At 36.7% G+C, this 13,904-nt stretch overlaps 1 protein-coding gene across 1 annotated transcript in view; it reads right to left on the reverse strand.

Moving 5' to 3' along the window:
- Positions 1-11,404, reverse strand: part of C5 (complement C5) — a 94,695-nt gene extending 83,291 nt beyond the window's left edge. The window contains exons 1-4 of the mRNA XM_060200064.1: positions 11,300-11,404; positions 6,500-6,692; positions 2,542-2,704; positions 133-203 (exon numbers count right to left, since the gene is read on the reverse strand). Of these exons, the coding sequence (XP_060056047.1) occupies positions 133-203; positions 2,542-2,704; positions 6,500-6,692; positions 11,300-11,364 (492 nt within the window). The 5' untranslated portion in view covers positions 11,365-11,404. The remainder of the gene's footprint in view (positions 1-132; positions 204-2,541; positions 2,705-6,499; positions 6,693-11,299) is intronic.
- Between the last annotated feature and the right edge of the window lie 2,500 nt (positions 11,405-13,904).

Genomic DNA, 13,904 nt, shown 5'->3' on the forward strand with positions numbered 1-13,904 from the left:
CACTTCCCACAGCTTTGGGATCACATTCCTTACATGGGACCACAGGCATCCATGTGGCTCTAGGGCAGGATTATGGAACAATGTATCTGGTCCTGAAGATGAGTTAAATTATTAAATAAATAACATACTTACAATGAAAGTTAAGACAGTTTCTCTTTTGGCTGGCTTCAAGTCATCATTTAGTGAATAGACTCTCACCTTTACTGTAAGAATAATTGATAACATCAAAAACACTGTTGAACACAGGGTATTTTAATTTTTTTCACTCTCCTTTATTGAGAGAGACAGAGAAAGGAGAGAGAGAGAGACAGAGACAGAGAGAGACAGAGAGAGAGAGCAAGCAAAGAAACACACCAAGGTACTGCTCCAGTATTCCCAGTGCTGCTCCCAGTGCTCCCCAGTGCTGCTCATGATGCTCCTATGTGGTGTCAGGGCTCAAAGTCAGGGCCTAACATATTCTAAGGTATGTGCTCAACCTGATGAACTACTTAACTACTACCTGTAATTGGTGTTTGTATTTTTGCTTGTTTGTTTTTACAATAAGTATCCTTACAAAAAATGAGTGTCAGGGTTGGGCGGTAGCACATCCGATTGAGTGCACACAGCAGCACGCTCAAGGACCTGGGTTCAAGCCCCCATACCCCATACCCCACACCCCTTCATGAGTGATGAAGCAGTGCTACAGGTGTCTCTATTTTTCTCTCATTCTTTAACTTTCCACCACTTTCAATTTCTCTCTGTCCTATAAAAAAAAAAGTAAAAAATAAAAGGCTGCTGGGAACTGTATATTTATTGTACATGCACCAAGCCCTAGTGATAAAAGATATGTTTAAAACTCAATCACAAAACTCAGTGCACAAAAATCCATATCTACAAAGGCAAAAGCTAGTTTCTAGACATATGATTAATAACATTTTGTTGTTGTTGTTGGCTTCAATGCTCCAGACTGCATTTTTCAGATAATAAGGGAGATGAGGAGGGGGAGGTGGTGGCTCCTCTTGTTGAGCACACACAGTACAGCACCTGAAAACCTGAGTTCAAGTCCCCAGTCCCTATCTGCATGGGGAATGCTTCATGAATGGTGAAGGTATCTGCCTTTCTCTCTGTCTTCCCATTGCCTCACAATTTCTCTGTCTCCATCAAATAAATGAGTAAATATTAAGGGAAGGAAGGAAGGAAGTGAGGGAGGAAGGAAGGAAGGAAGGAAGGAATAGAAAGAAAGAAAGAAAGAAAGAAAGAAAGAAAGAAAGAAAGAAAGAAAGAGAGAGAGAAGGGAGGGAGGGAGGGAGGGAGGAAAAGAAAGAAAGAAACACAGAGGGAGAGATAAAAATACCAGACACACACAAGTTTCCTCCAATGTAACAGGGACTGGCTTAAACTTCGGTCGTGTGCATATGAACTGTTGGGTTGTCTGAAAACTCATGACATTATTTTTTCTTATTTTCTATGTAAAAACACATTCTGGCTTTTCTAATATCATATAGTATCATTTTTTTTAAATTCCTAACATCTTAAACAGATTTTCCTTATATATCTTTAAAGAGCTATTTCTAAAGATAAATTTAGTTTCTAATGGAGATGGAAAAATCAACAACTTTGAAGACAAGTGAACTTACTTGAACAGTGCTCATACTTTTGTTTTACTTTTGTCTTACTTGGAATAAATCCAGTCATATCTCAATCACAATGTTGTAACCGGTAGCCTGCCCTTTCTCTTTCTTAAAAGAAGAGCCTTAGAAACAAAAGTGTTCAAACAAACTTTCTTTTTATTTTTTAAATGTTTTTATTACCTTTATTTATTTATTGGATAGAGACAGCTAGAAATCAAGAGGGAAGGGGATTATAGAGAGGAAGAGAGACAGAGAGACACCTGCAATACTGCTTCAGCACTCACAAAGCTTTCCCCCGAAAGTGGGGACCAGGGGCTCGAATCTGGGTCTTTGCACATTAAATGTGTACTCAAGCAGGTGGTCCACCACCTGACCTCTCAAAAAAACTTTCTTAACTAGATTATCTCTAAAAAAAAAAATATTCATTTACTGTTTTTGTCATCTAGTTTCGTTTTTGCAGGTAGAGCTAGGACTGGATTTGTTTCTGAATATGAGGCTTAGCTCCAAAGTCAGTGGAAGAGTTTTTAGAATTTGTTTTTATAGTGAATTATATTCCCATTGCTAAATTGGGCTTTTTTTGTAATTATATCTTATGCTTGATTAATAATTAAGGCATGATACAACATTTCACAATTGTTTAACATTTCACAATTTTTAAAGAGCTTTCTCCTATTTGAATAAAACAGATGAGGTAGGTAATACTTGTTTCTGTAAATTCCACATTATTACAAGTTACATTTAAAATCAAACTTAAAGTTAAAATTCATTTAATTTTTATTTATCAGTTTCCAAAAAAATTTTTGATTTACATTGTATCCACAACTATAAAAGTCACTAAGTTTGCAAGTTGCAACCTTATCCCCAACTGTTGAAACATTCTACACTTAGTGTCAATGTTCCCCCTCATAAGAAGAAGCATCTTTAACACTACCTGACTGGTGTGGAGTGTAAACAGGTTTGTCTGTATGAATAAACAGAAATCCATTTTCATAGGTAACTGGCATCTTTTTTGATTTTGAAAAATGCTTTGATACAACTTCCAAATACACATGTGAAACTAGGCTTTGTCCTCCAGATAATTGTTTGGGTTGTATCTATAATATAAAAGAAAATATTTATGGGAAAAGTAGGTTAATTTTAGGATTATGAACAAGTGAATTTTCTAAGTACCATTGTAATCTTATTAGAATGAAAAATGAGCATGTGAATGTGTCATTTAGAAAGCAGTAAAGAACAAGAGTAAGCAAATCTTGCCCAAAGTCTTTCAGTGTCAAAAATAATAACACTTGGGCACCATACAATGGTAATTTTTTTGGTTTCCTTATTATTATCATCATCATCATTATTGGTGATTTAATATTAAGTTACAAAATTATCAGATAACACAGGTATAACTCCACACCTTTCCAACCACCTGAGTTCCGTGACCCCTATTTCCTCCATTGGAAACTGCAGTAGTTCTCCCAAGATCACAGATATGGGTTCCGTACTTATTTTCTCCCAGTGACTGCATAAGATCAGACCACTGATTTCATGGAGAGAAAAAAATTTTACTTTAGGGGGCCAGGTTGTGGTGCACCGGGTTAAGCGTGCACAGTATGTATGAAGTGCCAAGACTCAAGGATCCTGGTTAGAGTCCCCGGCTCCCCACCTGCAAGAGGGTCACTTCACAAGTAGTGAATGAGGTCTGCAGGTGGCTTTCTCTTTCCCTCTCTCCCTTCACCTCCTCTCTCCATTTCTCTCTGTCTCTACCCAATAATAAATAAATAAATAAATAAATAAATAAACATATATTTAAAAAGAAAATATGTAGACTGAGCACTACAAGTAACAATTACTAGAAAATCTCTCCGGGCTGGGCAGTGGCACACCTGGTTAAGCGCTCACATTACAGTGTGCAAGGACCCAGTTTCAAGCTCCTGTCGCAATTTGCAGGGGAAAGTTTCAGGAGTGGTAGAACAGAGCTGCAGGTGTCTCTTTGTCTCTCTCCTTGTCTCCTCTTGCCTTCTCAATTACTCTCTGTCTTTATCCAATAATAACTAAATAAAAATATTAAAAAAAAAAAAAAGAAAGAGAACAAAAATCTCTCTCAACAAACTCCATTGACTCTCTATATTAGCCTAGGCCCTTCATCCTCTCCATCAACATCTGGGCTGATTTTCAGTACAGTTGTACTACACCTATATCCTTCTGCTCCCACAGGTTAAGATGCATACTCCCCAATTTATGTGTGTAAGTGTAAGTATACACTTTATTTACATTGCACGCTATGAAAATTAAATACATGAAAAATAATAAAGTTAAAAAGTGTCCTACTGAAAAGTTAGGCTTTAGAAACATGAAGTAGAATTTAATCACTGGTGTATTGCACCAAAGTAAAGGTCTATGGGGTGGGCAGGTTATTTCAACTCCTGGTGCATGATGGTGGAGGAAGGCCTATGCTGGAGGTGAGAGTGTTTTCCAGAAAACAGAAATTTTATACATGTATGATCAACTATATTTACTATAAACCATTAATCCCCAAATAAAATAAAACAAATAATTTCATCACTGGGCCTGGGAAATAGCACTGTGCACCATACTTGCATACCTAAGGCTCCAGAGGCTGCAGGTTCAATCCCCAATACCACGATAAACCAGAATAGTGCTCTAGTGCCTCTCTCCCTGTCTCTGTCTATCTCTCTCTCTTTCTCATGGAAATAAATAAATGTTTTTTTTTTAAGAAAAAAATGTTTTTACAAGGAAGAAAAAGTTAATCACCAAAACCAACTGTGAATTTTGATATATAGAAGCACTAATAAAAACTTAGAAAACAGTAAAGATCTACAAAATTTCTGCAGTCAGATTGCTTTGCAAGTTATCTTTAAGCTTTTTATCCACTTTAAACCAAGAAGAGCTGAAAACAAATGACTCATTTAAGGTATGACTCATTGCAAATAAGACTTGACCTCCAACTGCTGGATCCAAACTTAAAGAGAAGACCTTGGCAATCAGACAATTGGCAAATAAAGATAATTATAATATTAAGACAAAACTAAATACTTAAGATATGCATCAGTTTTATGACTCCCTACCTTAATATACTTTTTCAATTAATCACTGAACCCAGCACCATTTAATAAAACTTTCTATGATGATGGAGATGTTAGATATCTATGTTGTCTAATATACCATTCTCACAGGAGTGTATGGGCACTTGAAATGTGGGTGGTGTGACTAATGGAATTAATTTTTTACTTAGCTGCACTTAATTGATATAAACTTAAACATAATACTCATGCATGTATGACTAGTGGCTTCAGCAATCTAATGAAAATAAGACTTTTGGGAAATGTGTTTTAGGGGCCAAGGCAGTGACTCACCTGGTTGAGTGTACATGTTACACTGTGCAAGGACCAGGGTCCAAGTCCCCAATCTGCACTTACAGGGGGAAGCTTCATGAGCAGTGAAGCAGTGCTGCAGATCTCTCTCTCCCTTCTCTCTCCCTATCACCCTCTTCCCTTTTGATTTCTCTCTGTCTCTATCTAAATAAGCAAATAAATAAATAAAATATTTTTAAAAATAGCTCACACATGATCTCTCTCTCTTTCTGCTGAGGTTGGCCTGCCAACATGTGAATAAATGGCTTTCTTGTTCCTTCTTTCTCTCTCAGCCCACATGTACTCCAACATGTGGGTGTCCTCAATTTCCCTGAATAAAGTTTAAAATTCCTGGAAAAAAAAAAAAGGCTCACATTTGAGAATCCTTTTTTTTTCTTCTTTTTTTTGCCTCCATGGTTTTTGCTGGGGTTGGGTGCCTGCACTACCAATCCAATGCTCCTGGAGGCCATCTTTCCCATTTTTTGCCCTTGTTGTTGTTATTGTAACTGTTGTTGTTGTTGTTGTTGAATAGGACAGAGAGAAATGGAGAGAGGAGGGAAGACAGAAAGGGGGAGAGAAAGATAGATACCTGCAGACCTGCTTCCACCACTTGTGAAGTGAATCCCCTGCAGGTAGGGAGCCAGGGGCTGAAACCAGGATCCTTACTCCAGTCCTTTGTGCTTGGCGCCATGTGAGCTCAATCCGCTATGCTACCACCCGGCCCCCTGAGAATCCTTTCTAAATGAACCTCTGAGACCCTTTCAAGTCTATCAGTCTTTTTTATTTTGTTTTTTAAATATTTAAATTTATATTGGAATTTAAAACAGCATATTATTTATATTTATTCCCTTGAGTGCATAGCAAGTATAAAATTATTTTTTAATCTTCAGATTTTTGTAATAAGAGTTGCAAGAACTTCTTGAATCAAGCTGATACTATAGTATCTTAATAGAATGAAATTTTATTTGTTGTTCTATTAACTAAATTTTCAGTGAGAACTACCTTTGTTAGAAGTCAATAATTTTTATTACATTTGCAAACTAATTGGAGAATACTGAAGTTTAAACAAACAAATGTTCAGTAGCATCTATAGGATTTTGTAGGCAATGCATTATATCACTGTGCATAGTCATATCTCTCTAATAATAATTTTCACTGTAATCAAGTTTTAAAATTAATTTCTAAACATTTTGTTTCACATTAGTACAATTTTATTTTCCACTTTAAATGCTATGATTTACATTACTCAAAAAATAGCTACCACTTTTCTATTTAGAATTTTCTACTTCACACACACATTTTTCACATGGTGCTGGGGTTTGAACCCAGGGCTTTGAAATGCATGTAAGACATGTACTCTATAGCTAAGCCACCTCCCTGGCCCTAGTCACTCAGATTATCATTAGCTGCTGACATCACTAGTCACACAGTAGTAGAATGGTATCTATGATCAAGTCTCTATGTTATCAATATACAACTTTATAAGTTTTAAGAATAGACTATATGTGCAAATAAAATCTATATACATACTGTTAAGATTGCAGAGCTTTGAAATTTATTTTCTGTTGTTAAATGAACATAGCCTGAAGAGTAACTGATTTTTTTATCAGGATAACTTTTAATAGAGATTGTGGCATCAAATGCTTCAGTGTAGCCATAAACTTGGATTACAATATTTTCAGATGCTCCGACACGGAATACTTTGGGTGCTGAAATGACATACCTGTAGAGATAGGAAATAGAATATTCAACTCATTTTTTTTGTAACATTGTAATTTGACATTCAATTTAGAATAGGCTCACTTCCTCATCTAGCAATAATGAGAAATCTAAATTGACATGTGACCTATGACCATTTCTGTATTGTTTCCAAGGAGAAACAGCTTGAAAATAAGACATGAGAAACAGAGTTACAGATTTCATCTACCCTTATAAAGCAAAGGAAGACCTGATAATCCTAAATGGAACATAAAGAGTCAATATTTTTGCCCAATGAAGAAAAAAAAAATGCAACACGGGCAGCAGAGATTCAGTGCAGCTCTGCCATCTACTGGCTCAAGTGACAATGGGAAAGTTACTGATGTTTCTGAAACTAAAATGGCTATCCTATAAAAAATCTCACCTTTATAATCTGTGGGATGGGTAAAATCGCATGTATATAAGGTTTCACATCCTTAGTACTTGATAAATATTAAGATGAATTCATATCACTAAGCTTGTTGAAAAGAGGTTATCTTATGGTGCAACAGTATACACATTACCTTGTAAAAAGAACAGAGTTCAAGCCTCTCCGTCCTTGTCCCTCTCCATCCCTACCCCACCCCCCCCACATGCAGGGGAAAAGCTTCACAATGGGTAAGCAGTGCTGCAGGTGTCTTTTTTCTCTCTCCCTCTCAGTTTCACCTTTCCTTTCATTTTTCTGTTTTTATCAAAAAGAGAGGGGGGAAATGGCCTCTGGGAGCAGTGGATTCATCCTGCAAGAACCAAGCCCCAGAGATAATCCTAGTGGCAATAAAAGAAAAGGAAAGGAAAGAATAAAAAATACACATTTTTAATGATCTCAGACATACACTGGAAAAGCAATATAATGAAAGCTAAGTAAATAACTATCAAATAAACAATTGATGTCCTGGAAGAATAATAGCTGTTAGACAAAGATAGTGATACAATAATCAAGTAGTTGCCACATTATCAGCAACTGTATTTACATTTTACATGCAGCTTTTTTTTCAATCTTTAAAGTAAGTCAACAGTGTAGTCACTATTATTACTATTATTTTACAGATGATAAGTTAATTTGACCAAGGTCACAATGTTTATAACACTGTATGGTCAGGTTTCTCTTAGTTGTTATACATATAGTTGAGGTCAAGGTTACAAGTTGGAAGAGATGTGAGATTTTGCTCCTAAAACATACACAGCGTTGTAAACCAATTTTACCTCAACAAAATGTGTAAATAAATATACTCTAGTTGTAATAAAATTACTTTGGAAGCAACTGATCCCTTAAAACTTACTTGACAATTATTCTAAATCACAGCGAACTTAGAGACAATAATAGGCAAGTTGTAAAAGAGAAACAAAAATCTCCAGACAAGACAACAATGAGATACCACTTCACTCCTATGAGATCATCACACATCAGAAAAGGTAGCAGCAACAAATGCTGGAGAGGTTGTGTGGGACAAAGGAACCCTCCTGCACTGCTGGTGGGAATGTCAATTGGTCCAACCCCTATAGAGAGCAGTCTGGAGAACTCTCAGAAGGCTAGAAGTGGACCTATCCTATAACCCTGCAATTCCTCCCCTGGGGATATATCCTAAGGAACCAAACATACCCATCCAAAAATATTTGTGTATACCTATGTTCATAGCAGTGCAATTTGTAATAGCCAAACCTGGAATTCACTTAGGTGTCACATGACAGTGTACAAGGAACCAGATTAAGAGAAAATCTTCCCAAGTGGTGAAGCAGGATTGCAGGTGTCTCTCTGTCTCTCTCCCTCTTTATCTCCCCCTCCCCTCTCCATTTCTCTCTTTCCTATACAAAAAAAAAATTGAAAAAATGCCCACAGGAGCAGTGGATTGATAGTGCAGGCACCGAGCCCCAGGGATAACACATGGAGGCAAAAAAAAAAAAAATTTTTTTTTTTACTTTGGCTTTTAATGGACATATTCTTTCCTCAGCTAATTGTGTGGTTTGTACCCTCACTTCCTCTAGTCCTGCATGGTTACCAACTTAAAGAACATTTCCTATCCACACTTTAAATAGTGCCCTTCCCTCCCTTCTTTCCATTCATTTTTGTTCGTTAGTTTTATTGCCACCGGAGTTATTATGGGGCACGGTTTCAACAGTCATTTTTTTTCATTTCTATTTTATTTGATTGGATAGAGAGAAATTGAGAGGATAAGGGAAAAAAAGAGAGGGAGAGAGAAAGATAGATACCTGCAAACCTGCTTCACTGCTCATGAAGTTTCCCCCTGTAGGTGAGGAGCCAGGGCTCAAACCTGGAATCTTCAGTATGGTAACATGTACTTTTTTTAAACTAGTGTGCCACCACCCAGTCTCCCAATCTTTCTTTCTGAAGCTTCCTTAAGTGCAGTGCGAGTGGAGCTTGAACCTGGGTTTTGTACACAGCAAAGCAGTACACTATCAAGTGAGTTATTTTGTTAGCCCTACCTCTCGTTTCCTTCCTTCCTTCCTTCCTTCCTTCCTTCCTTCCTTCCTTCCTTCCTTCCTTCCTTCCTTCCTTCCTTTTCTTCATACTTGAGAGGACAGAAAGAAATTGAGAGAGGAGGAGAGATAGGGAGAAAAAAAGATAGACACCTGCAGACCTGCTTCACTAGTCATGAAGAGCCCCCCTGCAGGTGGAAAGCTGGGGCTCGAACCTGGGTCCTTGCACATGGTAATATGTGCACTTACTGGGTGTGCCACTGCCCAGCCCCCCATCATTTCTTTATTGTCTTACTCAGCTGTATTTTTTCAAAGCACTGATAATTATTTGACCTTATTTATTCATTTATCCACTGAACCCTCATTTCATTCATTCATCCACTATTTGTACTTGCACATGGTAATATGTGCACTTACTGGGTGTGCCACTGCCCAGCCCCCCATCATTTCTTTATTGTCTTACTCAGCTGTATTTTTCAAAGCACTGATAATTATTTGACCTTATTTATTCATTTATCCACTGAACCCTCATTTCATTCATTCATCCACTATTTGTTGTTCCCACTACAAAACAAGCATTATAGTCTCTCTCTAGAACCAATCACTTCTCATGAAATTTTGTTGAATCAGGGGGCTCGGTGGTGGCACACTGGTTAAGTGCACATATTACCAAGCACAAGGGACTGAGTTTGACCCCCCCCTCCCCATCTGTAGAGGGTATGCTTCAGGAGCAATGAAACAGGTCTGCAGCTGTTTATCTTTCTCTCCCTCTGTCTCCCTGGCCTCTCTCAATTTCTCTGTGTCTTATCCAATAATAATAATAAATAGATAAAAGGAAAAATGGACGCTGGAAGTGGTGGATTCGTAGTACAGGCACCAAGCCCCAGCAATAACCCTAAGAAGCAATTAAAAAATTGTTGAATCAACTAGTTAAATTGACTTATTACCATATTATAAATGGTATACTTTCACTTTTTCAGAGAAACAAAGTAAATAGTTATAGAGCCAGAAGAGTATAGTGGAAAGAATTCAGAATAACTCTGAATAAATTATGGGTCTCAGTTCTAGTTCTAACTCACTAATTTAACTGATTTAATCTGCTCTTTAAGTGCTTCGTATTCAAAAAGGAATAAATCAAAGTTGAGATCATGGTGAAATTGTAGTATTGTATAAAATCAGATTGGGGTGGAGAAAGCTATCAATTTATGACATCTAAGTATGTATTTATATTAATAATATATTTAACACATACATATGCATTCATCTATGACAAAATGGGAAAAATCAAAGTGACAAAGAGACACTAATATGTCAATAAGTTCTACATCCATATACCTTTAGCTGGATGGCTTTTGGCAACACACTTCCCCAAATGGACTTGTCTCAGAAGTAAAATAAATAGATTAGACTAGATAATCTCCAACTTCTTTCAAAAATAACACATTATTTCTAGCTGTGAGAAGACTTTTTTAAAACAAAGATTTAAATACACAGTACTCCAATAATAACACTAAAATTTGAAGAACTATCTCATATAGTCATAAATAATTACAGTAGTTTTTACTAATGATAGAATTAGAATTGACCCTAAAGTACTCTTTGTTTAACATGTATGGTACATAGAAAACACAAAGAAGCCTATATACCAAATAGAAATAAGCAGTGAATGTAAAAAAAAATTAATATCTTGAGTGAATTTGATTGCCTTTTTGAAGAATTTGAGTAACTCCTGATGCAAAATTTTTATGAATAACAATCCCACAAAGCTGTCACATTAGCTGCATACGAACCAAAATGCTTCCATGACTTTCATACAGAGAGAAGATTATTCAGTGGCATTCTCAGATGCAGAAATTTATGGTCACATTAACAAAGTGTTGAGTTTACTTTTTTGCTCATCACAGCTAAGATGCATGCAGAAATGAAGGTGGAGGGGCCAGGCAGTGACGCACTTGGTTAAGCGTACGCATTACAGCGAGCGTGGACCCAGGTTCAAGCCCCAGATCCCAACCTGTAGGGGAAAAGCTTCACAAGTGCTGAAGCTATTTCTCTGTATCTCTCCCTCTCTACCTCCCCACCCCCTCTCAGCTTCTCTCAGTCTCCATTCAATAATAAAAAAATATTTTTAAAAAATGATGATAAGTATTTTTTACTTACGTTTGCTCCTGTCCCCAACTTTTCCCTAGGAACATTAAAAAACAAAGTATGCCCCAAAGCCCCATGACTGGAGATAGCAGTAAACCAGGAAGGTAACTTTCTTGAAGTTAGTCTCCTTTTAAATAAATTGAGTTTGGGAAGTTTAGAAAGGTTAGATTACTGGTTAATTATTAATGTCAGAGAGAGAGAGACTTAAAGAAGGAAACTAAAATCAAAACTAAAACTCCCTTTTATGCCCAGGTATAAAGACGAGATATTTTGTAGGGACTTGCTCCTAGAGAATTAAGTTTGACTCATATAAATAAAGGGATCTTAACTTTAACGGAAATAAAGTGTTGAATGAATATTTGAGGTGGGGGGACAGCATAATGATTAGGCAAAAGATTTATATGGCTGAGGCTCTGAGGTCCTGGGTTCAATGCCTACTACTACTATAAGCCAGAGCTGAGCAGTTCTCTAATGTCTCTCTCCACATATATAACATTTCTGTAATAATACATATTATTCTTTCTCTATCTCCCATTAAACAAAATAAAAATATTTTAATAAAAGATGAATAGCTCAAAGCTAGAACCCAGTAAGACATATAGCTTTTTAAAAATATTTTATTTAGGGAGTCGGTCGGTAGCGCAGCACGTTAAGCACCGGTGGTACAAAGCGCAAGAACCGGCATAAGGATCTCGGCTCCAGCCTCTGGCTCCCCACCTGCAGGGGAGTCGCTGCACAAGCGGGAAGCAGGTCTGCGGGTGTCTATCTTTCTCTCCCCCTCTCTGTCTTCCCCTCCTCTCTCTATTTCTTTCTGTCCTATCCAACAACGACGTCATCAATAACAACTACAATAAAACAAGGGCAACAAAAGGGAATAAATAAATATTTTATTAAATAAATAAATAAACTCCAGGGATGGGTGATGGTGCACCTGGTTGAGTACACACATTACCATGTGCAAGGACCTGGGCTCAATCAAGCGGGGGGGGGGGGGGGGGGGGAGGGGGGGAGGCTTCACAGTAGATGAAGCAAGTGCTGTAGGTATCTATCTTCCTCTGTCTGTCTGTCTGTCTCTCTCTCTCTCTCTCTCTGTCTCTCTTTCTCTCTCAATTTCTCCCTGTCCTATCAAATAAGGAAAAAGGAAAAAGAGGAAAATATTAACTGCCAAGAAAGTTAGATTTGTGTGCAGGTACCAAGTCCTAGCTATAAACCTGGTGGCAAAAATAAAATGAAAACCTCCTGCTACTCCTGCTATACCTTCTAGTGAGGATTTTAGTAATCTTAGTATAAGAGCTCAAGAAAAGCAAAATTTCCTGAAAAACTGAGTCTAATACAGTAATTAATTTTGAATAATATTTTAACTTATCTTTAATAACTTATCTTTAACAGTTTTTATGAGTTTTTACATTCATAGCATTTTTTTATTTACTAGCTTTTTTGAATTAATGGTCATTTCTGCCTTAGTAATGGGTCTTAGGTTTTAAAGAAACAAAATAGATTTCTCTAAACATTTTTTCTTTAATTCAGATTTTTCATGCTCACATTGGCATTCCTGGCTTTTAATTCATATAGTTGTATTTTACCAACACTTTGGAATGAAATTCACTAGGGAAAACAGGACACACAAAGGAAATTTAATATTCAAATTTTGCCAAAGATAGCTCTTGCATATGTTATCAAAAACAACTAAAACTTGCCACAACTGTCTGAACATCTAGCCCATTTGCTTCAAAGGGAAATCTGTAAAATAATTAAGCTGGATTGCGAAAGATGGGTCAAGTTAAAACAAACAGAACACTTTTGTCATCATTTTCGGGAAAAGACAATTAGAAAAAAGAGAAAATGTTCAGTTCACCATAGACAATATTTATATTTTAAGTGCAAGGAACTCTGCTTACATTTTAGGGTAAATATAGATAATTAGATGTGTGAACCATTGGCATATTTCTTTTTATCCCACCCTAAGTCCATATAGTTCCATTTTACCATAATTCAATTTTTCTTTTCTTATATATTTTATTTGAATGATAGAGAGATACAGAGAGAAAGATACAGAAAAGACCAGAACACTGCTCAGCTCTGGCTTAAGGTGGTGCTGGGGAGCCTCAGGGATAAAAGTCACTTGCACAACCATTATGCTGTCCCCCTAGCACAATTCAATTTTTTAAATGTTTTTCTTATGTTGAAATAATATGGACTTCTATCTAGAAAAATGAAACTTCCCCACACCAACTTAAGTCAGAGCTGAGCAGTGCTTTGGAAAAAAGAGAGAGAAAGGAAGAAAGAAAGAGAGAAAGACAGAAAAGCAAAACTAGACTACCACTTAGCCATACACCAAAATTGACCCAAAGTGGATCAATGACTTAGAGATTAATTCTGAAACTATAAAATTCATAGAAGAAAATATTGTTGAAACACTTCTGGGACGTTAACATCAAAGATGTACTTGAAGAAGACTCAATGCTATAGACAAGTAAAACTAAAATAAGATTAAATAAATGGGACTACACTAATTTGAAAAGCTTCTAGAGAGCGAAAGAAAATGCTACAAGGATAAAAAGGCAACCCAACAACAGGAAGAAACTATTTGCAAATGACATATCTCACAGAAGACTGA

This window comes from Erinaceus europaeus, chromosome 10, assembly GCF_950295315.1.
Source record: "Erinaceus europaeus chromosome 10, mEriEur2.1, whole genome shotgun sequence".
Classification (NCBI taxonomy): domain Eukaryota; kingdom Metazoa; phylum Chordata; class Mammalia; order Eulipotyphla; family Erinaceidae; genus Erinaceus; species Erinaceus europaeus.